General features: G+C 35.8%; 1 protein-coding gene across 6 annotated transcripts in view; it reads left to right on the plus strand.

Annotated features, from left to right (window-relative positions):
* DMXL2 (Dmx like 2) overlaps positions 1-27,519 on the plus strand; it is a 157,199-nt gene that overhangs the window by 61,234 nt on the left and 68,446 nt on the right. For 5 of the 6 annotated variants that reach the window (XM_079913056.1, XM_079913058.1, XM_079913057.1 and 2 more), the window contains 10 exons: positions 559-737; positions 2,471-2,654; positions 5,335-5,509; positions 7,169-7,405; positions 7,957-8,228; positions 8,868-9,564; positions 9,902-10,023; positions 19,437-19,526; positions 21,892-22,009; positions 26,361-26,480. In XM_079913056.1, coding sequence (XP_079769182.1) covers positions 559-737; positions 2,471-2,654; positions 5,335-5,509; positions 7,169-7,405; positions 7,957-8,228; positions 8,868-9,564; positions 9,902-10,023; positions 19,437-19,526; positions 21,892-22,009; positions 26,361-26,480 — 2,194 coding nt within the window. Of the gene's footprint in view, positions 1-558; positions 738-1,905; positions 2,186-2,470; positions 2,655-5,334; positions 5,510-7,168; positions 7,406-7,956; positions 8,229-8,867; positions 9,565-9,901; positions 10,024-19,436; positions 19,527-21,891; positions 22,010-26,360; positions 26,481-27,519 lie in introns of those variants that run through there. The other variant, XM_079913061.1, reaches the window with a different exon arrangement.

The raw sequence follows: 27,519 nt of genomic DNA on the forward strand, positions 1-27,519 counted from the left end.
TGTGTGGTCCACAAAGCCTAACTTACTTGGCCTTTTACAGGAAGAGTTTGCTGAGTCCTGATTTAGAGTAAGAAGCAATTCATATTTAAAAAGGGTTTGTCTTGTCTCATCCTTTCAGATCTCTTCAAAAAGGAGAAGATGATAACAGTGACAGATAACATGGCTTCTTTCTTATCAGGCTAGCATCTGGTTCCAGAGTCTTTTCTTTACAGTGACCCTTGTGTATTGAAGTGGGGGAATTTGGCTTCAATCTCTGTTTGAAAAGTACCTTTGTGTAGAGAAGATTAATAATGAGCACACTGACCATTTATTTCTCAAGAATGGTATTATTTAGAATAATAAACATCATTTTAGGTTTAGTTTTGTATTATGTATAGGTCACATTTTAGTTTTTATATATAGCTTAATTTTTTTTCACACACACACTGTATTTTATTTTTACAAGAGATAAATAAACTGACACCAATATAGCTTAATTTTTAAAGCTTCTTCGAACCACTTAAATTTTGAAATGTGTAGATACAAATTAATTTTATATTGGCCTATATATTTTCACAGGATGATTGTCTTTTGAAAGTGTGGTACCCTATGACTGGTTGGAAGTCTTCAATTATACCTCCGGATCATCATGAAGTGGAAAGGAGACAGGCGTCTACCCAGTTTTCCTTTGTCTATTTGGCACATCCGCGAGCTGTGACAGGTTTTTCATGGCGTAAAACTAGCAAATATATGCCCAGGTTAGACAACTGTGTCATAGAACTTCATTTTGTATTACTTATATGTTTGTAGAAATAATGAAAACAAAGGTCCTTTTAATTGACATGGTGGCAATGAATAGCAGAGGTTCTGGGCATCAACTGCCTGACTTCAGATTCTGCTGTTGTTACCAGCTTCGTGAGCTTTTGACTAAATTTCTTAAGCTCTCCATGCCTCTGTAGAATGGGGGTCGTAGTAGTACCTACCTCAGAGAGTTGTATGAGACTGAAATGTGTGAGTGAGTGTGAATGCTTATACAGGCCTTTGCACATTGTGTGTGCCAGGGCAGCGTTAGCTGGTATTGTCAGTATCAGCAGCAGCAGTAGATTCCAGGAAGGAGACGTTTGCAAGTAACAGGAAAGCACACACTGAGGGAGAATAAAACATAGTAATAAACTGTCAGTAATATGCATTCTGGGAAGGCATATCATATACATACAGTGAATAAAGTGGCCAAGTTTTTCTTATCTTAGGGCTATCAACAGAAACTTCTCAAAGGATTTATTATAAGTTTTTCTTCATTGTTACAGCCATCTCTTAAAAGTGTTTAGAAGATAAAGCAAACTACAAAACAGCTCATACCAATGATTCCTGTATTATATATACAGTTCTAAAAATGCTTGCTTAGAAATCTGTATTCATTCTTGAGGAAGGGTTATTTCATCTGCTAAATATATCTGAGCACTGTTTGCACTTGATGGGAAATACAGCACACCTATTATGGAGGTGCTCAGTAAATGATAAAATGGGGAATATATACATTTTTGGAATCTAGATAAAAGGTTACTCTAAATCTGTTTAAGTTATTTGCATCTATGGAAAACATTTGCAGAACACTTTACCTTTGACTGAGTCAGATTGTATGTAAGCATTTTTTTAATGGGAAAATTTTTTTTTTCACGATGAGTGGTTAAACCACTTCAGCTGCTTGATGCTGTGACATTTTTGCTTAACTTAATGGAAATTGATTTATAGTTTGAATTTATAGTCTCCTTACAGTTTTATTATTAATAAGTTTGTTTACCTATTTATAACTGTTTAGATTATAAGAAGGATAAAACAAAATGCTGGAACTACTGCCATAAACCACATAGTTTAATTATAATTAATGATCTTTTATTATGGTCATTCTGCAAGTTGTAATGACAGAAATGTAGGTTTTCTTTTGATGTTTACTTTGTTTTGTTTAGGAGATACTAATCCTCCAGAGCCTTGTTTTCAAGCAGCACATGTATAATCTGGCATTAATTTCTGTTTCCTTCGTCAGGACCATTTCCTAGTTTTTATGATGTTCACAGCCGTACTGTGCGTGATTTCAAGCTCTTCCATTGATACTCTTTCTCCACACAATGTAATTTCTAAAGCAATTGGAAGCATACTATACTGTCATTTAGTTTAGCTGTTCAAGACATAAGTTTAATGAATTAAGGTGAGTGTCAGGGACAGTTAGGTTGTTCTTATTTTATGGTAACTGATTGCACCCTATGTCCAGCCTACCGCCTTGCAGGTCTGAGCAGGTAATACATGGGGTTTGGTAAGAGTGTGAAATAGTCAGTAGAAATCCATTATCATTATTGGAAAAATAACTACACATAGATCATACTGTTTTGCGTTAATGTCATCTTTAAGGATGAAGAACTAAATATTAATAGCCTTTAATTTTTCATGTCATTGATACTCACAGTAACTTTTGTTCATTTCTCTTTATCATTAGAGGTTCTGTCTGTAATGTGTTATTAACTTCATGCCATGATGGTGTCTGCCGGCTGTGGGCAGAAACCGTATTACCAGAAGACTGTCTTTTGGGTGAGCAGATTTGCGAGACTACCACTTCCAGCACTGCCAGCAGCCTTACTCATGCTGGAAGTCACAAAGACGGAGTACAACATGCTCTTGAGGTACTGTATTATTTAAAATGGTAAATGACTCTTGAAGATAATGTGAGTATGGTGGGAATTCATAAGCTAAGTTGCAGATGGTGCATGGTATACATAATGACGAAATTAATGGCAAAGAATTCTCACTTATTTTATGTCACTTAGAAGACAGATATAGACAGTAATGATCTCAGATATGTAGTCTAGATAAATAGTATAAATTTAATTCTTCCAGTTTACATGTTGAGTGTGAAAATCTATAGGAGTAGGCAACTTTGATTAATAAAACATGTAAAAGTCTTTGAAATTGGTTGTAATTAAAAATGTTTTGTGGGGAATTCCCTGGCAGTCCAGTGGTTAGGACTTGGTGCTTTCACTGCTGGGGCCTGGGTTCGATCCCTGGTCAGGGAAGTAAGATCCCGCAAGCTGCGCGGCGCAGCAAAATAAATAAATAAATAAATAAAATAAACCACAGCAATCTTTAAAAAAATAAACAGATTAAAAATAAAAATATTTTGCTTTTGTTTCACGAGGATTAAATTTTACATTTATTTTTCTAATTAAAAATGACTATTATGAATAAGAATAAAGGTGTTGTTAAGATATTAAGTGAACTTATATAATTGCACAGTTTTCACGGTTTAATATTTTGAAAGTGAAATAATTTTTCTAGTTTTTAAATACTATATATAAAATAAAAATGCTTTCTAAGAAATTAGATTATTTATAATATAGTATGAACTGTTGTGCCCATTATGATTAGCGAATAAAATGAGATAAACACATTATTAAAAATTACCAGAAATTTATTATAGTAAACCTAGATTGCTAATTTTCTTAATTTTTCATGTGACTTTATTACACAAAGAGTATATGCTTATTCTAAAATTAGATTAGGAAAAAGAAAAAAATGTAGAGTTTATAATCCAACTATTCCAATATGTGTTTGTACATTTTTTTTATTTACAAGATTGAGATCATATTATGCAATAATGTTTTATAACTTGCTTTTTATACTTAATGTGTTATAAACATCTCTGTACATAACTAATTATACTTTTACATTGCACGTTTACATTAACACTTTAATGGTTGCATAGCCAAAATGGTTTTGCAGTTTTGGCAAGCAAAAATATTTTGGGGGTTTAATAGGCTAAGGATGTGGTCCTTTAAAGTTTTATGTAAAGTAGTCCTGCTCTGATGCTCTCTGTGTTTGGGCACTATTTATACAGTTTTTTCCAACATTTAAAGCATAAATGAAATTAAAGCACAAGTCAGAACAGTTAGAGTTATGTTTTGCTATTGATTGAAAATTAGTGGGAAAAAGTACTTTATTTACTAGATGTTTATAATAATTTATATATATTTGTATAACATTTTATCTTTAAATTACATATGAGCTTTTGGAGACTAAGGGCTTTTAGATATCTTTATATCCTCCATGTTATCTAATATATTTCTTTTCAAGTGTTTGTTAAATCGAATTATTAACTGCTACATAAAATAAAAGAAAAAATAAAATGTAATCAGTGATTTGACACATTTTTGCTGCCTTTTAATAAAATGTTGTCAATTAGTAATGTTAAAATTGTTTTTAATAGAAAAAACCTGATTATCTGACTTATGAGCTATTTTGCTTTCTAATGTCCTTTCCTATAAAACCCCTAACTGCAAGGTCTATATAATTCTATATATACTTAAATTATACATTTTGTTCCTAGGAGAAGATAACTGACCAATATAGCACAGCCTTGGCAATCTAATTTAAAATAATGATAAATGTCAAAGATTGAGTGAAACTAATTTGATAGGTATAATCAAAGAAATAACCGGGAGACCAGAGACAGAGGACACGCCATAGAACTGATACTGTTTTTCACATGAAAAGGGACAAGGGCTGTGGAATTGAAAGGAAGGACCAGATGTTTTATTTTACTGCAGAAAGAACTGAGAGGATGCCACATTTTATTTCATTGATTGCAAGGAACAAAGGAAAAGAATGGTATATTATTATTAAGCACAGTATTGTTAAGTGACAGAATAAGGAATTGCTGTGTGGTGGGGTTATGGTGTGGAGAAAAGATTGTGCTGAGAATTGACATGGTCCCGTGTCAGAATAGTTCAGATGATGGAGTATGCCAGTACAGAATTTTTATCATAGGCACATATCTCAGTTTGAACAAATTCCACAGGTCAATACTTTCATGGGGTCTTTCCTGGCTACTCTTATCTAAGTTAAGGTTCCCCTTGTTATTCTGTATTTTTGTACCCTCTTTTTGTCTTTATAATAGAGGTTATATATTAGATTATTTAGCTGGCTATTTAGTTCTAAGTGAGAATTTTGGGGAGGAATATTCTTCCTGGTAGGAAGATTTGGAATTTTTTTTTTTTTTACACCCTTTTGACTAGTAAATTTCGTCTCAGTACTGGAATATCCTGAAAAAACTAGACTTTGGACTCCTAATCTTTATAGGGGTTTCTGCAGATAATAAGTGTTTTTGAGCAACTACTGCCTTGAACTATAAAATTTGCAAGACCAGTGGAGAATATATTAAGTTGTTCTATTGTAGTTAAAGTTTCCTTTAAGATGGTCAGGTTTTACAGAGAGGAAAATTGTAAAACCCTTAATAATCAAAAGTACTTGGATCAGCACTTATTAGACTTCCTAGACTTGGATTTAGTAATTATTTTTCTATTTTAGACAATACACCATTTGAAAAATTTAAGGAAAGGACAAAGGAAGTCTTCCATTCTTGTAACGCACACTGAATTAATGCATGACCAGATGGCAACGCATGAGGTTCAAAGACACATTTCCCATCACGCAAATGTACTGTGTCATTTTCACATTGCAGCGAGCATCAATCCCGCCACAGGTAAAGGATAGTAAAGTTTTATTTCTTATCTGCTGAAATAAGATAAATAAATAGAAAAGTGGGACTACTTTTATAACCTGTTTCTAATTTTATGCTAATACTCCATGTTTCCTTTTAAAATACTTCTTAATTGGAACAGAAATATAAGGTGCCATTTCTTAAATTGAGACTGTGTGATCCTCAGGGAATAACTTCAAATAAGTATTTTTGAGCACCATTGTTTGTCTACAATATGGCAAAGTTTCTAAGTAATTAGAGCTTTAGTTGAACCTGGAGATGAACACAAGTGGTGGCAGCCTGGTTAATTAGTGTGATTTCCCACCCTTTTGTATTTTCACTATTATTCTTTCTTCTCAACTCTTCTTTATAACTTTATCAAAGTATATTTTTGCATAGTTTTCCTTATATTTCAGCATATCTTGTTTTGTACCCTCATAGACTTTCTTGTCCTACACTTCGGGAAAGGTAGTGTTTCTTCTAACCTTGATGTTTTCTTTTTGCTCTTTTCCTCCTATGTCATTGAGAAGTATTTTGAGGCAGGTTCATTGTTGGCAAGAGCATATTTAAAGCTTCTATTTAAGGTCATTGTTTTCTTTCTGGATGAAAAACATATGACAAGGCCTATTAGTTTCATATTACATTGCTGGAAGAACTATAGTTGTATAAAGTTATAGTTACATTTTATTGAAATGGAAGTCTATTGCTTCAGGGTGCAGAGGATTTTATTTTTAAATGTTTATTTATATAAAGATAAGTATTTAGCAAATACAGTTCCAAAAGGGTGTTATCTGGATGCTTCCCCCCCAGTCTCTTTTTCTTTCTATTGAATGGATTATTTATAATTTGATTTGGGATTAAGGAGATTTTTTTTTTTGAATTATACTGTTTTACGTGAACTGATCTATAGCATGAATTTCAGTTACCCCACATGGAGAAAATCTGCTATACTTAGAAATTTGCTTGCCTTCCTGTGTTCTTTCTTGGCATTATTTTTCCCCGACTTTTGAGGAAAGTTTAAAACAGTCAGAAAAGTTGGAAGAATAGTACAGTGAACACTCATTTCACCCACTTTGATTCAACAATTGCTAACATTTTGCCAGTTGCTTTATTCTCTCTGTATATACACACATATGTATGTTTATATGTGTGTGTGTGTGTGAGAGAAATTTTTTCTTAATGTTTTCAAAGTAAGTTACACATATCATGGCATATCACCCTTACATACTTCAGCAAGTATCTCCTAAGAATAAGGAAATTTTTTTACATAATCACAATATCATTATCATACCTAAGAAAATTAGAAATAATTCCATAATCTCTGATATTCAGTTCATATTTAAATTTCAGTCATCTCAAAAATGCCTTTTAGATTTGCTTTTCTGTTTTGTCTTTCTGTTCCCTCATCCACAAACCAGGATTCAATAAAAGTTTGTGCATTTGGTGTGTTTCGTTTTTAAATTAGTAATTTAATTCCGTATGTCTATGCCATTAGTTCATTTACCATTAAATTCAATTAAAAATTTCAAACCGTGCTAGAGTTATGTTTACTTTTTGTTTATCACATTTTCTGTGTAATGGAATTAGTCTTTATAGGCACATGTAATATTTTAAAAGACATTAGAAATTCACATTGAAATTTTATCTTTTTTGATTCCACAGATATTCCAAATGTCTTGGTTGGCACTGTATTTAACATTGATGATGGAAATGGGGGATTTGTAGTTCATTGGTTAAACAACAAAGAATTTCATTTTACATCATCTACTGAAATATTTATGCAGCAATTACGAAAACTTTCTGAAAAGCAGGTGGATCATGAAAACGACAAAGGAGATAGAGAAGATGAATGTTCACAGGAGGAAAGAGAGAGGGGTTTACATATGAAACTAGACCATGGTTAGTATCCTGTGTTCAGATTTTTCTTTTTTACAGGCTGACAGCTTTTTGTGAAACCACCTTTGGTTTGTAATCTTTCCTTCCTCCCCTCCTTCCTTTTCACTTTTCCATTCATTCCACAGGTCTTTACTGACCATCTACTATGGACCATCTACCATCTAACTTTGCTTTGTTATAACATATTGCTTTGAGTAATGTATTACTTTGGAAGCCATGCTTTTGGTGGGGGTAACAGGTTTTGCTAATAATGGTAATAATAAAGATAATGTGATAGTGTGAATGAAATTTTGATTTATCTAAAACTAAGAAATGTAGTAATTTTCAGTTCAGATCAGAAAAGAGTTTCCTTCCTTGGTTTTTTTTCCTGGCCATAAGTTGTAAAAGGGATTCATGATTTCTAAAGTTAGTATGCTATTTATTGATAGTCTAGTATGTAAATGATTTTCTGTAGTATAGTCTAGTATGTAAATGAATTTGATAGTCTAGTATGTAAATGAATTTTTTATAGTATTTCTGTTAGTATGTACTGATAAATTTATTTTCTGATTTAGAATTATCCCTGGATAGAGAATCTGAAGCAGGTACAGGATCATCAGAACATGAAGATGGAGAAAGAGAGGGAAGTCCTAGAACCTGTTCACGACCTAGTGTACCAATGCCACTGCCTACAGTCCTGCTTGATCGGAAGATCGAAATGCTGCTAACTGAATGGAATAAGAATCCTGACATGCTTTTTACTATACACCCGGTAGATGGTACCTTCCTAGTGTGGCATGTAAAGTATTTGGATGAATATAATCCTGGAATATTTAGACAAGTCCAGGTATATTTTACTGATGAAGCAATTTTTACACTTCTTAAAAAAGTAAAACAGTTGCTATTCAGATTTAGCAGGTTTTCAGAAATACTCGATGATTTTATTTTTGATAAGCAACTGAGAAGAGAATAACTTGCTACCAAAGGGGGTCAATGACCACAGATTTTATAAACTTGATTAATTTAAGTAAAATGAATTTGGCTTTGAAATGTGATAGTGAGTACTTGAATGTATGTGTATTCATTTTTTCTGGGAATTCACAATATTTTGAATAAACTTAAGAAACTACCCTAAAAATGTGACTCAGGATGTATCACCTCCACTTCTTCAGTTTTATTAATTAAATCTACTATCTTTATCGGTTATCTTTCTGAACAGTATTTGTTTAGATTTATGGTTGTAGTCATCTAGATGTACAGGCAAGTTTCAGGTTTCAAATACTTGAAATTATTTCTTCAGTTTTCTCATACGCGATGAATATATGATACTATATAAATAGAGGAAAAGGATTAGACCATAATAAGGTCGAAAATGATATACTTTGCTAGGAAGCTGAGGTTTGACAGTTTGAAAATGGAAGTATTTTTGGAAGACTTTGAGAGGAGGCAGACTGCTTGCACTGAATCATGTAATTGTGTTTTTCAGGTTTCTTTTTCTTCTCGGATTCCTGTTGCATTTCCATCTGGTGATGCAAGCTCTCTTAGTAAAAATATCATGATGTATGCCTGTATAAATGCTGCAAAAGATTCTCACCACACTCTGTTACACGAAGACATGATGGCTGAATGCAGTCCTCATGGATCACAGCTGCATTCTGGACCACACAGTACAAATATGAACATTTTAGCTCCCACAGTAATGATGGTCTCTAAACACATAGATGGCTCTTTAAATCAATGGGCAGTCACTTTTGCTGATAAGTCTGCCTTTACCACTGTTCTAACTGTATCTCACAAATTTAGATATTGTGGTCATAGATTTCACCTCAATGACCTGGCATGTCATTCAGTTTTACCATTATTATTGACATCATCTCATCATAATGCTCTGCTGACTCCTGAATCAGATTTTCAGTGGGACTCAGACAATAAATTAGGTAGATTAATGGATCCTGTAAGACACATAAAAGGTTCCTCGAAACAACCTCTCAGAAATGCAGCAACACGTACATTTCACGACCCGAATGCCATCTACAGTGAACTTATTCTGTGGCGCGTGGACCCAATAGGACCTTTGTCATACACTGGAGGAGTATCGGAGTTGGCACGAATTAACTCTTTACATACTTCAGCCTTCTCTAATGTTGCTTGGCTTCCAACTCTTATTCCTAGTTACTGTCTTGGTAAGTGTTCATTTTAATAGTGAAATTAATAAAAGCTTTAAAACAGTTATTTATATACAAAATGATTTATATTTGTCATTAGGAAGATTTTTAATAAGTATTCAGAATGTAGGCATCAGACTTAAGTTTAGAGTTTCTAGACTTTTGTTTTTCATCTTTTCCCTCTCATAACCTATCTGTTGAATTTTTTTGGTTAATAATTTTATATCTATTAATTGTATCTGTGTTTCTGGACCATGGTTATGTCTAAAAAGAGAAGTGTGAATATTTTTTCTCATACTTCAGCCAGTAATAAAAATAAACTATATATTATAATGCAAAGTGTTTACTTTCTCAGGCACATATTGCAATTCTGCGAGTGCTTGCTTTGTTGCTTCTGATGGCAAAAATCTGAGACTTTACCAAGCTGTGGTAGATGCAAGAAAATTATTGGATGAACTGTCAGATCCAGAATCTTCAGTAAGTATTTCTTAATCTTTATTAATATATCTAAGCTAATAAGGAATTCTCTTTTAATTTGTCTAGGACGTTTATTTGTTGGTGTTCAGGGAGTGAGCATCTGTTCTGGGCTCTGTGTGACTAGTTTGTTTTTTCTTAACTTGTGTTCCAATTTACATGAATCAAAATTACAGTCTCTTGGCGCTTTCACTGCTGTGGCCCAGGTTCAGTCCCTTGTTGAGGAACTAAGATCCCACAAGCCACACAGTGTGGCCAAAAAGAAAAAAAAAATTACAGTCTGTATATCACATCACACATCAATACGTTTTACATTTAAAGAAATAAATACGATTTTTTTTCTAAAATGTGATTTTTTTCTTGACATTTTTCACCTTTAGTTTTGTTCTGTTAATCTTTTTTTGCTCAAGAAAGGCAGCTTTACCAACCTCTGTGTTTAGGTTGGAAAATTTGAACTTTTCTGAGCTTGATTCACTATTTTAAAAATCCTCTGGTTAGAATATGTTATCAGTGGGTGACAATGTCTCATTCTGGTAGTTCTCTGTTTGAACTGCAAGTCATGCATATTAGTCAGTACTCAGATTTGAATGGTGAATTTTCCATTTACCTATAAAAACGTGCCTTTTAATAAAATAACTGTTCTAATAAAAATGTTTCCAATATTGAAAATCAAAGACTGTTTTTTGTTTTGTTTAATTTTAATTAATTTATTTATTTACTTATGGCTGCATTGGGTCTTCATTGCTGCGCATGGACTTTCTCTAGTTTCAGCGAGCGGGATCTACCCTTCGTTGCGGTGCACAGGCTTCTCATTGCGGTGGCTTCTCTTGTCGCGGAGCATGGGCTCTAGGCGCACAGGCTTCAGTAGTTGTGGTTCGTGGGCTCTAGAGCACAGGCTCAGTAGTTGTAGCGCATGGGCTTAGTTGCTCCGCGGCATGTGGGATCTTCCCGGACTAGGGCTCAAACCCGTGTCCCCTGCATTGGCAGGCGGATTCTTAACCACTGCGCCACCAGGGAAGTCCCTCAAAGACTGGTTTTGAATGTCTGCCGTGTACCCCTAGACGTGTAGGGAATACAGTGTCTGCCTTTAAGGGGATTTAAATTTAGCAGAGGAGAGAAATTATTATAAAAGTTTAAATAACGGTTTAAGACAGAAGCAGAGGTGTCTGAAGTTGGTATGTAATTAACTGCCAAACACTATTTCATAATTCAGGGGCAAGAGAGATCAGAGTAGGGCAGGCATAGAGGTTTTTATTAAGGACAGTATTTGAGTTCATTTTTGATAGATGCAGAAAGACAAATCCTTGGTCTTTGCTGAGTGATAGAATAGCCTGAGTGGATACAGGAAAGTACGTGTATAAATAAGGCTTGTTCCAGAAACAGTGGTAATTGGACTGAAGCCACAAGTTTGGCATAGAGAAAGTCTAGAAAAGTAGCATCTTTAAAATTATAGAGTTGGAAGATTTAAAGGTCCCCTAGTCTAACCACTGATACTTTGTCTCTACCACATTCCTGCCAATTTGTCATCTGGCCCCCAAGGAGGGAAGCTCAACTCTAAACGCAGCTCATTCTGTCTTTGAATTACCGTCACTATTATATTGAAATTAAACTTGTAATCCTTAAATTCTACTTGTTAGCTTTAGTTCCATTTAGAATAAGTCTAAGATTTCTTACATGTGAGAGCACCTCAGACACCTATGTTGGAACCCCTCAATTTTTTTCCTCAGGCCAAACCTGCTGCTCCTCTGCCTATAAATTTATCTAACTTTTATATTTGACCCTGGTTACTCTTCTGAGCAGTTTTCCGTTTGTTTATACACCGGGCATCGTAGGATCACTAGAATATAGCAGTACTGTGCCGTCTCTCAGTAGATACTATTATGTTTGGGCAGGCACGCCACATTCTTTGTATGTGATTCATATTGAGCTGACTTTCAATTAAATATCACGGAGTCTTTTTTTTTTTTTGCTAGTAAGCCATTCTGTATTTGTGCATTTGAATTTGGGACCCAAATATAGTCTTATTTCCCTATTACATTTCACCTTGCTAGGCTCAGCTCAACAGTACATCCTTTCAGTATCCTTTTGAATCCAGATTCTGTTACTGCTTTATGTGTTACTGCTTTATGACTTATATCACTGGCCTATTTGATGAGTGTTGTTCTACATCTTCATCTAAGTCAATTACAGAAATGTTAAACAGTACTGGACTGAAGAAAGAACCTAGCAGTATACATTTGAAATCTTTCTCCTTTTTTTTTTTTTTTTTTTTTGCGGTACGCGGGCCTCTCACTGTTGTGGCCTCTCCCGTTGCAGAGCACAGGCTCCAGACACGCAGGCTCAGCGGCCATGGCTCACAGGCCCAGCCACTCCGTGGCATGTGGGATCTTCCCGGACCGGGGCACGAACCCGTGTCCCCTGCATGGGCAGGTGGACTCTCAACCACTGCGCCACCAGGGAAGCCCTGTTTCTCCATTTTTATTGTCTAGAATATTTCTCCAGCTTATCCCAAGGATTTGCATGAGGCAGCTTGTGGTGTACTTCACTGAAGTAAAATACACCCTGTCTGCCAAATCTTTTGCAGTCAAAAAAGGAAGTCAGATTTGTAGGAGATGATTGTTTTAATGTATAGTAGGTTGAATGTGTGTATCCTAATGTCTCTTGATGACTAAAACGTTGTACTAGATAGACATCAGGCTCTTTATTCTGACTTACAGAAGTATGTTATTTTCCTTTTTGAAAACTGGAATCTTTGCCTGTTTTTAGTCTTTTGGCTGTGGCAATCCCCATGATTTCTCAGAGAGAACATCCTCTGTAGTTCATTGTTCTCATTGGCAAAATTTCTCAATAACCTGGGCATTATCTTTTCCAGGAAAGTATACATTCATTTAGAGCAGTTGGATACATTCTTGGAATTCTAAAATTTATCTTGGTCTTCTGCTCCAATGTACTTACCAATGTACTTTTTTCTTAAACCCTCCTTTTTCATTATTTTTTTTAAACTTAAAAAGTAATACTTATTCATTGTAGAAAATTTTTGGTCCTTTTTACTTTTGCAAGCTAAATTCTTGAAATAGAAGACCAGAGACAAAGTAGGAATTAGGAGTTCTTTATTCTCCTGATCTTTATTAACATTAAACCATCGGCCTCTGTTAATGAGCCTATCTTTCTCTTTCTCTTTGTACTCTGAAAACAATAATTAATTCAGTGACTTAATTTTTCAAACAAATCTTTAATTTTAGAATAGTTTTAGGTTTACAGAAAAGTTGGAGATATACTGCAGTTTCCATATACCCCTATCGTTAACATCTTATATTACCAGAATACATTTGTCACAACTAAGAAACAGTTATTGGTGTGATATGATTAATTAAACCCCAGACTTTATTAAGACTTAACTGATTTTTTCCCACAAATGTCCTTTTCCACTAATGTTCCAGGACTTCATCCACAAAACCATATTACATTTAGTTGTCATGTCTCCTAAGTCTTCTCTGATCTTGGACAGTTTCTAAGTTTTCTTCATCTTCATCAGCTTTTTCTCATGACCTTGACAGTTTTGGGTAGTACCGGTGAGATATTTTATTGTATTTTCCTTTGACTTGAGTTTGTCTGCTATTTTTCTCATGGTTAGACTGGAGTTATGAGTTTTGGGGAAAAATACCTCAGGTGTGTGAAGTACGCTTCTTGTGTTACATCAGGGGCACATGCTAACAATATGGTTATTAGCATCTTCCCTCTTTTTTTCTTTTCAGCTGGAAGTTTGTTAATTTATTGATGTTTTTAAAGAACCAGCTATTTGTTTCACTGAATGCTTTGGTTTTGTTTTAATTTTCATTAGTATCTGCCCTATCTTTATTATTTTCTTCCTTACGCTTGATTTATTTTGGTTTTCGTTTACTAGGTTTCTTGAGATAGGAGTTTAGGTTCTGGTTTTTTTTTTTTTTTGGCCAAGTTGTGCAGCATGTTGTATCTTAGTTCCTGAACCAGGGATCGAACCCGTGCCCCCTGTGGTGGAAGCATGAAGTCTTAACCACTGGACTGCCAGAGAAGTCCTAGGAGCTTAGATTCTTTTATTTTTTCCTTTTCTTTTGTTCTTTTCTTTCTTTATTTATTTTATATAGCAGGTGGAGCTTAGATTCTTGATTTGAAACTGTTCTTATTTTCTTTTTTTTTTTTAGGGTAGAATTACTCTTTAATTGAGGCTTTCTTTATACCTATTAACATCAAGTTTTTATAAATGTATTTTCAAAAACATTTTTAAATGTGTGCACAGTTTCAAAATTCAAACAGCATATACTGTACTGTTATTAAATAAAAACTCTGTATCACCTCCCCTATCCAAGTCCCACACTTTATTGGAAACCCCTTTAAACCTTTTGTTTTTAATTCTTTTGATAAGTTACCACCATAATTCTAAATGATATGCTTAGATTTCAGTTTCTTAATTTACCAGCAGTAGAAATCAAGTCATTTCTATCTTCTTTGATAGACAGGGAATTCAGCTCACATTCCACTTGCCTCTCTCTCTCCACTGAGTTTTGCTAGTTGTATTAATGTGTGTGGTTTTTCTATTAGCTGCCTTTATACTTTTAAGTGATGTATACATAATCCTGTATTTTCGTTCCGTCTTCTTTACACAGTATCTCTTGTATCATCCCAAAGTAAAATGAAGAAAGTTGCACCCCTGCACTCACCCTTCCCTCCTCCTGCTCTCAACTTGACTTCTGCCAGCTGGAGCGTTACCTTTACAATGTCTTTTATGACATGCATGTTCTATTCTATAACTAAAATTAGGTCTTATGGTTTGATTTTAAAAATTGAAACTAGTAACCATCTAATTACAATTATGTAAATGTGATCATTTCAACTATTTGTCACTGATTTGTCACAGATTCTCTCAACGGAGAATGTCCAAAGGGTTAAAGTCAAATGACCTCTATTATATTCCATCAAGTGATCAGGCCACAGTTTTGCTCGTCTTGTATTTGAATCAAAACTTTTTTCTCTAATTTTTCAGTTGTTTTCTTGGCATTTCTAATTTCTTGGGCTTCTTTTTTCTTGTTGAGAGGAAAAAAAAAAACCTAAGTCTTCTTCCCCACTGGGCTAAGAGCTCCCAGCTTCTTAATTGTCCTGCCTGTTAAATCTTCCTCTTTCTCTTCTTGGAGGAATTCCTTTTAGGGTCTTTTGAGCTGGTGTTTTAATTTGAGCTGTGTTTTTCGGGATGCTGCAGATGTGTCATCCTCTTCGTTTCACACCTGGAATTCCACCACCGTTTCCTGGACCATGAGCTGCTTTTCTCTCCTGTACTGTCGATAGATTACATCCTCAAATACTGTAAATTTTTTAAAAAGAAAGGTTGCCTGGTAGATAAGGATTCTGAAATCAGTCTGAATCCAACATGGCTGGAAAAGTGTTTATTTTACCTTCATATTTATTTTTTAAAATATTTATTTGGCTGCCCCGGGTCTTATTTGCGGCATACAGGCTCTTAGTTGCAGCATGTGGGATCTAGTTCCCTGAGCAGGGATTGAACCTGGGCTCCCTGCATTGGGAGCACAGAGTCTTAACTGCTGGACCACGAGGGAAGTCCCTTTCCCTTCATATTTAATTGATAAGTTTGGCTGGATATTAAATTCTAGATTTAAGTTTCATGCCCGTCTCTGGTGTCCGCACTGATAGGCACGGCTTGCGCCCGTCTCTGGACCTCATCTAGGCGGTGCTCTGAATCCCCTCTCCTCGTGCACACCGAAACAGTGGTCCCTTGCCTCTTAGGCAGTTCCAGACTTTCCCCCAGACTCCCTCCCGGCTAGCCGTGGCGCACTAGCCCCCTTCAGGCTGTGTTCACGCAGCCAACCCCAGTCCTCTCCCTGGGATCTGACCTCCGAAATCTGAGCCTCAGCTCCCATCCCCTACCTGCCCTGGTGGGTGAGCAGACAAGCCTCTCAGGCTGGTGAGTGCTGGTCAGCACTGATCCTCTCTGCGGGAATCTGTCCACTTTGCCCTCTGTACCCTTGTTGCTGAGCTCTCCTCCGTGGCTCCGAAACATCTCCCCCGCCCACCCCATCTCTACCAGTGAAGGGGCTTCCTAGTGTGTGGAAACTTTTCCTCCTTCACTGCTCCCTCCCAGAGGTGCAGGTTCCAACCGTATTCTTTTGTCTCGTTTTTTCTTTTTTCTTTTGCCCTACTCACATACGTGTGGAGTTTCTTGCCTTTTGGGAAGTCTGAGGTCTTCTGCCAGCATTCAGTAGGTGTTTTGTAGGAGCAGTTACACATGTAGATGTATTTCTGATGTATTTGTGGGGAGGAAGACGATCTCCACGTCTTAGTCCTCCGCCATCTTGAGGGTCTCCCCTGTTCTTATTTTGTAATGTATGCATTTAGTGCTATAAGTTTTTGTCTCAGTCCTGAGAAGCATTATAAGTAGGATTTTTATTTTCATTCAGTTCACTATGATTTTCCTTGAGAATTCCTATTCCATGGATTATTTAGAAGTACGCTATTTAGTTTCAAGTGTTTAGAGATTTTCCTGTTATCCTGTTACTGACTTCTAGTTTGATCCCATTGTGGTAGGAAAACACTCTTATGATTTTATTCCTTTTACATGTATTGAGGTTTGTTTTATGGCCCATAACATGGTGTATCTTAGTATACATTTCATGGCACTTGAAAAGTATATATTCTGCTATTGTTGGATTGGGTGTTCTGTCAATGTCTGATTCTGTTTTGATTGATGGTATTGTTGAGTTCTTCTAGTTCTTTGCTAAGTTTTTTTTTTAATTTATTTTACTTTTGGCTGTGTTGGGTCTTCGTTGCTGCATGCAGGCTTTCTCTAGTTGCAGCGAGCAGGGGCTCGTTGTGGTGCATGGGCTTCTCATTGCAGTGGCTTCTCTTGTTGTGGAGCATGGGCTCTAGGTGTGCATGCTTCAGTAGTTGTGGCACGTGGGCTTAGTTGCTGCACGGCATGTGGGATCTTCCCAGACCTGGGCTTGAACCCGTGTCCCCTGCATTGGCAGGTGGATTCCTAACCACTGCACCACCAGGGAAGCCCCTTTGCTAATTTTTTGTGTAGCTCTCTATCAGCTGTTGTGAGAAGGGTGTTGAAGTCTCCAACTGTAATTGTGAATTTGTCCATTTCTCCTTTCAGTTCTATGAGTTTTTGTTTCACATGTTCTGCAGTTCTGCTGTTTGCATATATTTAGTATGCAAATATATTTATATTTGCAGTACATTTAGTCTGAAATCAAGGTGTTAGCAGGTCCATGTTCTTCCTGAAGGCTCTAGGGGAAGAAGCTTTCTTGCCTCTTCTAGCTTCTGGTGGCTCTTGGCAATACTTGGTGCTCCTAGACTTGAAGCTGTAGCACTGTAGTCTCTGTCTCTGTTTTCACGCAGCTTTATTTTCTCTGAGTGTCCTCTCCTCTCCTTATATGGACACCAGACATTTGATTTATCTCCCTGATCCCATGTGACCTTACCTTAAACAGATTGTATTTGCAAACATCCCATTTCCAAATAAGATTACATTCTGAGATTCTGGGTGGACCTGAGTTTTTGAGGGGATACTATTCAACTCACTAAACTGACCAAGTTGTTTTCCTCATAAGTTATATCTGCAGTTGCATAGTCAGAAACCTTCAAAGTCTCTTGAGCCTCCAGACTCCTTGAGCCACTTTGACTTTCAGAGCCTCATGCTGAAATTTTTGAGATTCTTGCCTAATTCTGAGATTTTTGCCTTTTTAAAATACAGACTACAGAGCCTTACCCTTATCGTTGACCTTAAACTCTTAAGATAACATGATGACTTTCTGTCAGGTTTCCATTATTCTCATTTTTTTCCTTTTAAGTCAGAGCAGCAGTTTTCCTAGTTACTTCCTCTACTAATATTGAGTTAAAGTATAGCAAGAAGTTGACACATGCTGTGCTCTTCCTCAAATGAGATTTTTAGTAGATCTGAGTAGAGACTAACTTTTTTTTTTTGAATTCCATGAGAAACATCTTGAATTTTGAATTTTACTCTGTGGATTTAGGGGCACTAGAGATTTTTGGACAGGGAGGTAAAGTGGTTAATCTGCAGGATGGGGAGTAGTTGATGGGTACTGGACGCATGGAGACGACGGGGAGTCTGTTGGGGTGGCACATGAATCATCTGGAGAGCTTGTTAAAATGCAGATGTGTTAGCTTTGGGGTCTGAGAGTCTGCGTTTATGAAAAGCTGTTGCTGCTGGTCTAGTGACCACACTTTAAGTAGCTAAGATTCATGATGTGTTAGAGAAATTCCGGTGTTTTAATCTCACCAACTGTAGGCCACAGTTGAGTCCAGATTTCAAGTGGACAAACCCAGCAGACCGTTGGCACCACTTCCGGGTGTCTCAGCCAACATTTTAAATCCTGAATCTTGGGTGAATATACCCATAACAATAAATTCAGCCCTACCCAAGCACATATTTTGTCCTCCTTTGTCTAATAACCCTATAATCTCTTCCCATTCATGCACTCTGGAATTCTGCTGATACAAATTGGAAAGATCCTACAGCTCTGGTGTATATGCTGCTCTCCCATAGCCAACCTTGTACTTGGACTCCTAGGCTAAGCTGGGATCTTATTCCTCTTAGTGGCCTGAAGGTAGTAAATAGTGGAGGTGGTGCTGAGGAGAATGGGCATCTCAGTTTTTTTTTTTTTTTTTTTTGGCGGTACGCGGGCCTCTCACTGTTGTGGCCTCTCCCGTTGCGGAGCACAGGCTCCGGATGCTCAGGCTCAGCGGCCATGGCTCACGGACCCAGCCGCTCCGTGGCATGTGGGATCTTCCCGGACCGGGGCATGAACCCGTGTCCCCTGCATCGGCAGGCAGACTCTCAACCACTGCGCCACAAGGGAAACCCGGCATCTCAGTTTTTATGCTAGAGAAGGCTGCTTGGAAGGAGGGAGAGGGAAAACTGCTTTTTTCAGCAGAAAGGTTTTGGGGTTTTGGGATTCAAAGTTAGGCTTCCTCTTAGTTTACACATCCCCATCCCAAGACACAGAGTCCCACTTCTCAACCTTCGCCCTTATCTTCGATCTGGCAGGGTTGTACTTTTAAATGGCGTTGCAGATCTGCAAACCATACACATAGGCATAGGGCTAGATCCTCAGCGAGATCTCTCATGGAGCATTAAGGTTGCTAAATGAAGACATGTTCAAAGAACTAGATGCCTTGAAGTTATATACTGTTTATGTAAACACTATAGAGTTTTTTCCTTAGTTAATTTTTAAAATGAGAATGAGTAAAGAAAGTTGAAATATTTCTTTGAATGTATGAATTGCCATTTGTTAGTCAGTGAATGTTTAGAAGGGCCTTTAATGTCCGAGATGCTGTGTCATATTGACAGTAGATTCATATGTTGTTGATCATTAACTTTTTTTTTTTTTTTTTTTTTACAGAAACTTATTGGAGAAGTGTTTAATATTGTGAGCCAACAGTCTACTGCTCGACCTGGGTGCATTATTGAGCTCAATGCAATAACCAACCAAGTAAAACCATGCTTGTGAATTGGTGTTACTAACATACTTTATCCCAGAGTGCTTAATATGCATAAGATACACAGTTGAACCTTGAACAACTTGGGGGTTAGGAGCACTGACCCTTCTCACTATAGAAAATCCACATATAACTTACGGTCAGCTTTCTGGATCCTCAGTTCTGCATCTGCATATACAGTTAACTGCAGATTGAGTAGTACTGTAATAATTACTATTGAAAAAATTGCCCACGTAAGGGGACCTGTGCCGTTCAAGAGTCAACTATATTTCATTGCAGAATAGTTCTCTTGTTTGATACTAAATATAGCCAACTTCTCTTGATTTCCTTAGTGAAAATCTCCAATGATTTACGAATTCTTTTTCTCCAGTTGAATTGTATCTGTAGCCTTATTTCCTGTTTAAAGGTCATTTGATTCAGTCAGGGAAGCCATGAAGGAAAATACAGTACAGCTGCATAGAGGCATGGTTTGTGGTTTTTCTTTTTCTATTGTTACTCATTTCAACTCAGTAGATGGTGACATCAGCTTTAAGAGTGTTTGCTTTGTTAGGCTGAGTATTAGATATTTTTATGTGATCCATTAAAATGAAGATAGAAGTAGGATCAAAGTATGCATTTACTTTCTAAGTACAGGTCTTTCGTGTAGGCAGTGTTCTTTCCTAGCCCCTACCTAGAAAAGAAGGAGAACCCTTCCCTCTACAGGGAGTTTGTAAATCCCATCATAGCCCTCATATTTGTTTCTTCAGGATCATGTTTATGGACTGAAGGGGATAGAAGTAATATATTCATTCCAAATATGAAAAAAGGTTACTTTGATGAGGAAGTTACCAACTATTTTCAAACAAGGAAATGAAGAAAGAGCCAACCATATTTAAAAATAAACACAGTGTTATGTCATTATTTTTCCATGATGCCTTGCACATTCTGTTAGGGAAAATGTCATAATTTCCACCAATGTAGAGAAATGACCACATCAGCTCATGGCAACAGAAATGTGGCTGCCAGACTCAAATTACTAACGCCTCCTAGGAAACCCTTAACTTGTGATTTCCTTTTTTTCACTCTATAGGGATATGGGAGAAGAGTGTATTAGCTTCAACCCATAAATGTCTTAATTTTTAATGAACTGCGAGTTAAATTCATTTCCCCAGTGTAGCCCCTTCTCTACTCTGTACCATGGGATATTATTACAGACCTCTTTCACCTAGCATTTTGCTTTTTACTTCATACTTTTTGAAGATTTTTCCCTTTCCATTTGTGGCTATCTTTGTCACAGGGCTGGTAAACTGCAAGCACTGATAAATGGCTTAGGCTTATAAATCATTCTGTGTTTCCCGTGTGCTGTATGATTTCTGTATCCATGAAAGCGTCACCCTTCCCTTTTCTTTCATTTATTCTTCTTCCCTGGGGAAGGTGACCTTTTATGCTATGAATGTGAAGGGATTTTTTTATGTTTCTTTATGGAGAGACATAAAAGTACCTTATAACTTTCATAAAAATTTTGTGGGTCAACCTAATGTCATAGTCATTTTATTTCCTTCTATCAGTACTATGAAAGGAGGCTGATTTGCTTTATTCTCTAAGATTATAGCCCATACATTCAGTGCCAAGGTTATCATAGCTGCTTGCCTTCCTTGAAATCTGTGGGGCAGCCATCAAATTGTCTTGACCTACTTCCGTAATAAGCTTTTGTTTGGATTTAGCCTTTCCTTGAATTTCAGTTCACTTTTGTGATTCTAAGTAGCTATTTGTGATTATCTTTACTCTTCTTCTCTGTGTGGTCCCAAACATGATTTTGTAGCATCAGCTGACTGTGATGTTTCATCTATTCTTTTAGAAATCTTAGTTACTTAAATGTAAATACATTTCTTCAGAGATGTGTCATTCCTACTGGCTGTTATAGGATCCTTCATAATTCCCACTAGACAGACTTATTGGAAATACTTTGAGGACCTTTCTGGGTTTTTTTTTGGTTTTCAAGTAGAATTAGAAAAAGAGCCTATGGTAGTGTGCTTAATATGGTCTGCATGGCCTTCTCCAGCCAGTCATGAGACCTGATATTTTTGAACTCAGAGTGGCCTAGGTTACTTAACTGTTTTTTTTTTTTTTTTGAGATGCAGACCTGTTGATTTGTTTTTACTAGAGTTTCACAGTTCTGCTGTTGACTATAGCATCTTTGAAAGTAATTTATCTAATGATTTTTTTCTCTTGCTTTTTCCACTCTAATTAGTCATTCTATAAAGAATAGAAATTGTTAGAGAGTTTTTTCCTTCTGTTTTATATTAGGGTTCTTGGGGAGGTAGTGGGTGGAAGATACAGAATTTCAAAGATAAAACTTTACTTGTTTCATATTTGTAGTGTGGCTCAAATACACAGTTGCTTCATGTGTTTCAAGAAGACTTCATTAGAGGATATAAACCACATAAAGAAGATATGGAGAAAAAGGAAACAGAAATATTTTTTCAACCATCACAAGGTACTGTTAAAAAATAGTCTTGAGGGGCTTCCCTGGTGGCGCAGTGGTTGAGAGTCCGCCTGCCGATGCAGGGGACACGGGTTCGTGCCCCGGTCCGGGAAGATCCCACATGCCGCAGAGCGGCTGGGCCCGTGAGCCATGGCCGCTGAGCCTGTGCTCTGCAACGGAAGAGGCCACAACAGTGAGAGGCCCGCATACCACAAAAAAAGAAAAAAAAAAACAACACAGTTTGTAAAAAATAGTCTTGAGTTCAATACCTTAATCTTAGAAAACCTTCAAACTTTCATTGAGTGTGGATCTTTATATCTAAAGTCATCACTCGTGATTTTTGGCAAATACTCTAGTTCTATCAGAATTGCTTTTTTGTAGGTGAAGAACACATGAAGGTAAAAATTATATTTTGAAAGACAGGTTCTCTGGTGACATAGCCTTTTGCCGAGAAATGTTATTTATGAAACCTAGTTTAATTGTTTAAAAACTTAACTTCGGTTGTTCAACTCTACAATTAAATTGTTTTGGTTGGTAGTAAGTATCCTTCTGGTATCTTAAGGAAGCCAATTAATATAAGTTTACTAAAGATTACTGATAAATATAGGAGGGAGATATTATGTTGTATGGTATACCAGGAAGCTTAGGTACGCTTAGGTTTTATGTTGTATGGTATACCAGGAATTAAAGGTACCATCTCATAGTTTTCCTCTCTGAAGGGTTGTATTTATTTCTTCTTCTTGTGAAAGAAAGTAGTTCTCCTAAGACCTTTCAAGAACAAACCGTATGATATTTAAACTTTATTATTTAGCTTTAAATATTCCTTTTAGAAGTTATACTTTGTAATTATAAAACTTTCATGTTCTATTTGAAAATTAAATTTGAAAATAGAGCATACTGAGTAGAATACTTTCTGTATGAAGGTAGGAAAGACATGTCCTACTTTAAGAATTCATTTTCTGTGATTAATAGTTTTTAGTTTACAAAGGGTTTCCAGGTATTTTATCTCATTTGGTTATAGATTGTAAGTATCCAGAAGGACATATTTAATTTTCTTAGTATAGCTTTTATCACAGAATTATGTATAGTCATTTAAGGAAGGTATTTCTACTGAATTTGTACAGTTAATTTTGTTTTCTTTAGTGGAAAATCAGAATGAGTTCTGTCTTCTGTGAGGCTTAGCTCAAACATCTTTTCACCCCTCAGACTAATAATTTTTTCCCTTTCCTGCATCTTTCTTCATAGATCAGAACTTTTCTTCTTTCTAAGTTATTCAGTTGTCACGTTCAGTTTTATTTCACTGTCACTATAGCATAACAGTACTGTATAGATTTAAAATGTGCTTTTCCATAGTATTTCACCTTTACTTGGGTTAAACTTTTTTATACGCTTTCCTGCAAATCTAACTATCAATTATCATGCTACTTCTAACAGGGAATACATGCCAACCTACTAGAAAACAATGCTTATATAAGGTTGGTATTTTTTAAATAATGTTTTTAACTGGAAGACCTGCATTTAAAAATATTATTTTATTTCCCTCTTTTGAGAGATATATATTTATATTTTTTGGCTTGTGGGATCTTAGTTCCCCAGTCAGGGATCGAACCTGGACCCATGGCAGTGAAAGCACCAAGTCCTAACCGCTGGACCGCCAGGGAATTCCCTTGATATTTCTTTTTCTTTTTTTTTCTTTTCTTTTTGTTGGGATATAGTTGCTTTACCATGTTGTGTTAGTTTCTGCTGTACAGCAAAGTGAATCAGCTATATGTATACATATATCCCCTCTTTTTTGGATTTCCTTCCCATTTAGGTCACCACAGAGCACTGAGTAGAGTTCCTTATGCTATATAGCAGGTTCTCATTAGTTATCTATTTTATACATATTAGTGTATATATGTCAATCCCAGATATTTCTTTATGTCACTGTGAAATCAGGCTGAAAGATTTCCTGATGCTTTTCTTGGTTTTCCTTTAGTTTTTGTACAAAGTTTCTCTTGATTTTATAGCTGTTTTCTTAAGGGACTTGAAATGTGTATTTCTCCTCTTCCCTGACCCTGCTGTATTTTGTACTTTCTAAGTTTTAGTTAAAAATTACTCTTTTAATTAAGAAAAGTGCCAGTTACAGACAAAAGTAGCGTGCATAGTTAAATGAACCTTCCTATGCCCATAACTTAGATTGATGACTTTAAGATTTTGTCACCTGCTTTACCTACCCTATTTTCTTTTCTTTTCCTTTTTTCCTGAAATATTTTAAAGCAAACTCAGCCATCATGTTGTTTCGCTCCTGTGTACTTTATGCATTTCTAAAAATGACTTTCTTACATGTGTGCTGTTATCACATTGATAAAATAACAAAATTTCTCAGAATTCTGTAATAACTAGTCCATAGATTTACTTCATTTAATTGTCTCAAAAAAATGTCAGGGTTATTTGTTCTTAATTTGTTTGGATCCGTGTCCATATAGAGTCCACACATTGTGTTTCATTTTTTAAGAGTCTTTTAAGCTAAAGTAATCCCCCTTTATACTCTTACCATGCCACAGACTTGTGTTAGAGAAAGTTATTTTATAGGAATTTCTCTGACCAGTTACTTGTGACATCATTTAAAATTTTTCCTGTAAAGTGCAAATTACCTCTGTAGACTTGATTTGACCCAGATTCAACTTCCTAGGTGTTGCTTTGTTCATCATAGAAGGTTATAAGAAAGAACGTAATGTTAGGATGTCTCATTTTTAGTGATGCTAAGATTCAGAAAATTCACCTGGTGGCACCAGTGTAAAATTTGCCAGCAATCTATTATCTTGTGGTTTCTTCCATTGATACTGTTGCTTTCCAATCAATTATTTCATTAAGGATTGCACAAGTGTGATTTTCTAGTTTTATCAGTTCTCATTTATTTATTAGCTGGAAAGCATTTGTAAGGAAAAGCTTTCCCTTATCCATGGCAGCTTTTTGGCTATTTTGAAATAGAGTTATTTTTAGGAAAGTGCTTAGTTCTTTCCCTTTAATTGATGATTTCAAAGGAGTTTGTGCCCAGGTTGCTGCTAGTGGTTACGGATGAATTTATTGTTGTTGTTGTCTTTCTTTTTATTTTGTGAATCATTATGAACCCATTTTAGAAAAACTGCTGAAGAATAATACACATACAAAGATATACTCCTATCACTCATGAATTTTTATGTACTTAGCATATTTCAGTCAGTTTGCAGTCATAATTCTAATTCTCACATTGTCCTGTAGTAGGCTAGTGAAGACCCTTTCAAGTTGGTCCTGAGTTCTTTTGACACAACCTCATTATTTTTGATAGTTTCCCATCTTTCAGGCACAGCAGGATATGCCAGGCTTATCTTGTAGATAGCCTTTGCAAGAATGGAGTCATCCCTCCAGACTGTTCCTTCCAATGGAGCATGGTATTTAGAGGCCACAGTTTGAGTTTTAGCAATGCTCATTGCCAATGAGTTGCCATTCTGGGTTTTCTTCTCTTTTTTCTCCTCCGTCCCTTCCTTCCTTCCTTTTTTATCGAATGAAAGAGTCTTTAAATTCTATACTGGTTCACAATTTTCAAAAGTTTCACACCCATAATTTCATATAATGTATAGGTTCTCATTTTTAAAGGAAGTTTTTGTTGTCCTTTGTAGATCTCATTTTCATATATGAAAAATGCAGTTGTCAGTAGGGAACATTATGTTCACAAATAATGTCTTTTCATAAAAAATGCATAAAATTTCTAAAAAGTCTCTCCTGCACCACCATCATTGGCCCTCCACCCATAACTATTAATTTTTTTAAAAAATGCTATTTTACATATAGAGAAAGCAGGATACATGTTTACTTCATTCTTTCCATTTACTTGCCAATTTTCCAGTTAAGGAGTTAGTGCCCCAGTTACTTCAGGGGGCATCCAGTGAGGCTGACTTGCTCCTGTTCTTTTTCTCCCTCTCTTGCTCTTGCATTCTCTCTCTGTGTCTTTCTCTTCTTTTCTCTCTTCCTTTCAGTTCTTCCTTCTGGTCCTCTTGTCCTTCCTTTCCTTTTTTTCTTATGTGCCCTCTCTCTTTTGGTATTCTTATGAACTCAATGTGTTTTAATAAATTGTATTCATTTTTATTCTTTGATGCTCAAATTGTCCCATCTTTGACCAATAGGTATTCCTTCATGTTCGCTTTTGTACTTTTGATGTAGCCGTGTTAGTCTTTGATAGCCACCTAACTTTTAGCACAAAAGTTATATAAAACTGCTTCTATACACCTATTCTTCCCTTTCCTCCCAACTTCTATACATATCAAGAGATTTTGTTTAAAATGTCTTTCTCTTAACCCTATAGAAACACGTTAACTTAAATATTCTTTTCCTTTAACAATAGGATATCGACCACCACCATTTTCAGAAAAGTTCTTTCTAGTAGTAATTGAAAAGGACAGCAATAATTGCTCTGTTCTCCACATGTGGCACCTTCATCTTAAATCTGTACAGGCATGTTTAGGTAAGTAATTATATTACAGTTTTATGTAGATATGATATGAAATAAATTCATTTTATTGGATATGCTTTAGGTTGGTTAATTCTTTAAAATGAAGACCCAGTGAACTGTAAATTGAGTTGCTGAACTGAAGTATGTATAGGCCAAACTTTTAATTACAAGGCCATAAATCATTAATGAAACAGGTTAATCTAAAAGCAAACCAGTCAACGGGCACATTAGACATATTGAAAAAAAAAGTTTGATTATTTTTTAATTAATATTTATTAAATGCCTATTATGACTCTGTTCTAGATACCATGTCCTATAAATCAGTTTTGCCCATAGAATTAATACTGTATTTTTTTGTTGGTTAATACACACTGCCATCTGATACCATGCACATTAGCTTTAGCATCACTAAAAGAAGGAGATTTGCTATTTAGAAAATGTGATTGAGCATCTGATGTTCAAAAGGGAAACTGGTTTTGTAGAATATTAGGAAATGCAGCAGTGATTAAAAAAAATTATTTCAGCCGTGCTTTTGCTATACATATTCATATTGATGTCTTAGCAAATTAGAAGATCTGTAATATGAAGTACAGAAATTGATTATAAATCTTTCTTTTTAAAACAAACTTACTTTTTGAGAGATACTTGTTTAAATGAAGAATTGCATAGTTAGCCATATCAAACTGAATCTACTTTAAACTGATTAACCCAAAATATTTGAGTTTTGAAAATATTTTATTATTTCTGATGGTTACATAATTTTAATGATTTTATACACACTAAACATTTAATACAGAGAAATAATAATGTATATGTGTTTTGTTCTCTTCCTAATCCACATTATCACATAACTGTGTAAATAGCAGTTCTAACTGGGCCATGAACTGGGACTGGAAAAGCCAAATGATTCAATAGAACCTTTACCTGTGCCTAGTTGAGCCTAATCATCTTGTGGTAGGAGGAATCCAAAAAAATTTTCAAAGCCTTTGGCGTTAATTCTTGGCGTTACATGTTGTTCCACAGGAATGCAAGAGTAGAGTGATCTATTGAT

The sequence above is a fragment of the Stenella coeruleoalba genome (genome assembly GCF_951394435.1).
Source record: "Stenella coeruleoalba genome assembly, chromosome: 2".
In the NCBI taxonomy this organism is placed as follows: Eukaryota; Metazoa; Chordata; class Mammalia; order Artiodactyla; family Delphinidae; genus Stenella; species Stenella coeruleoalba.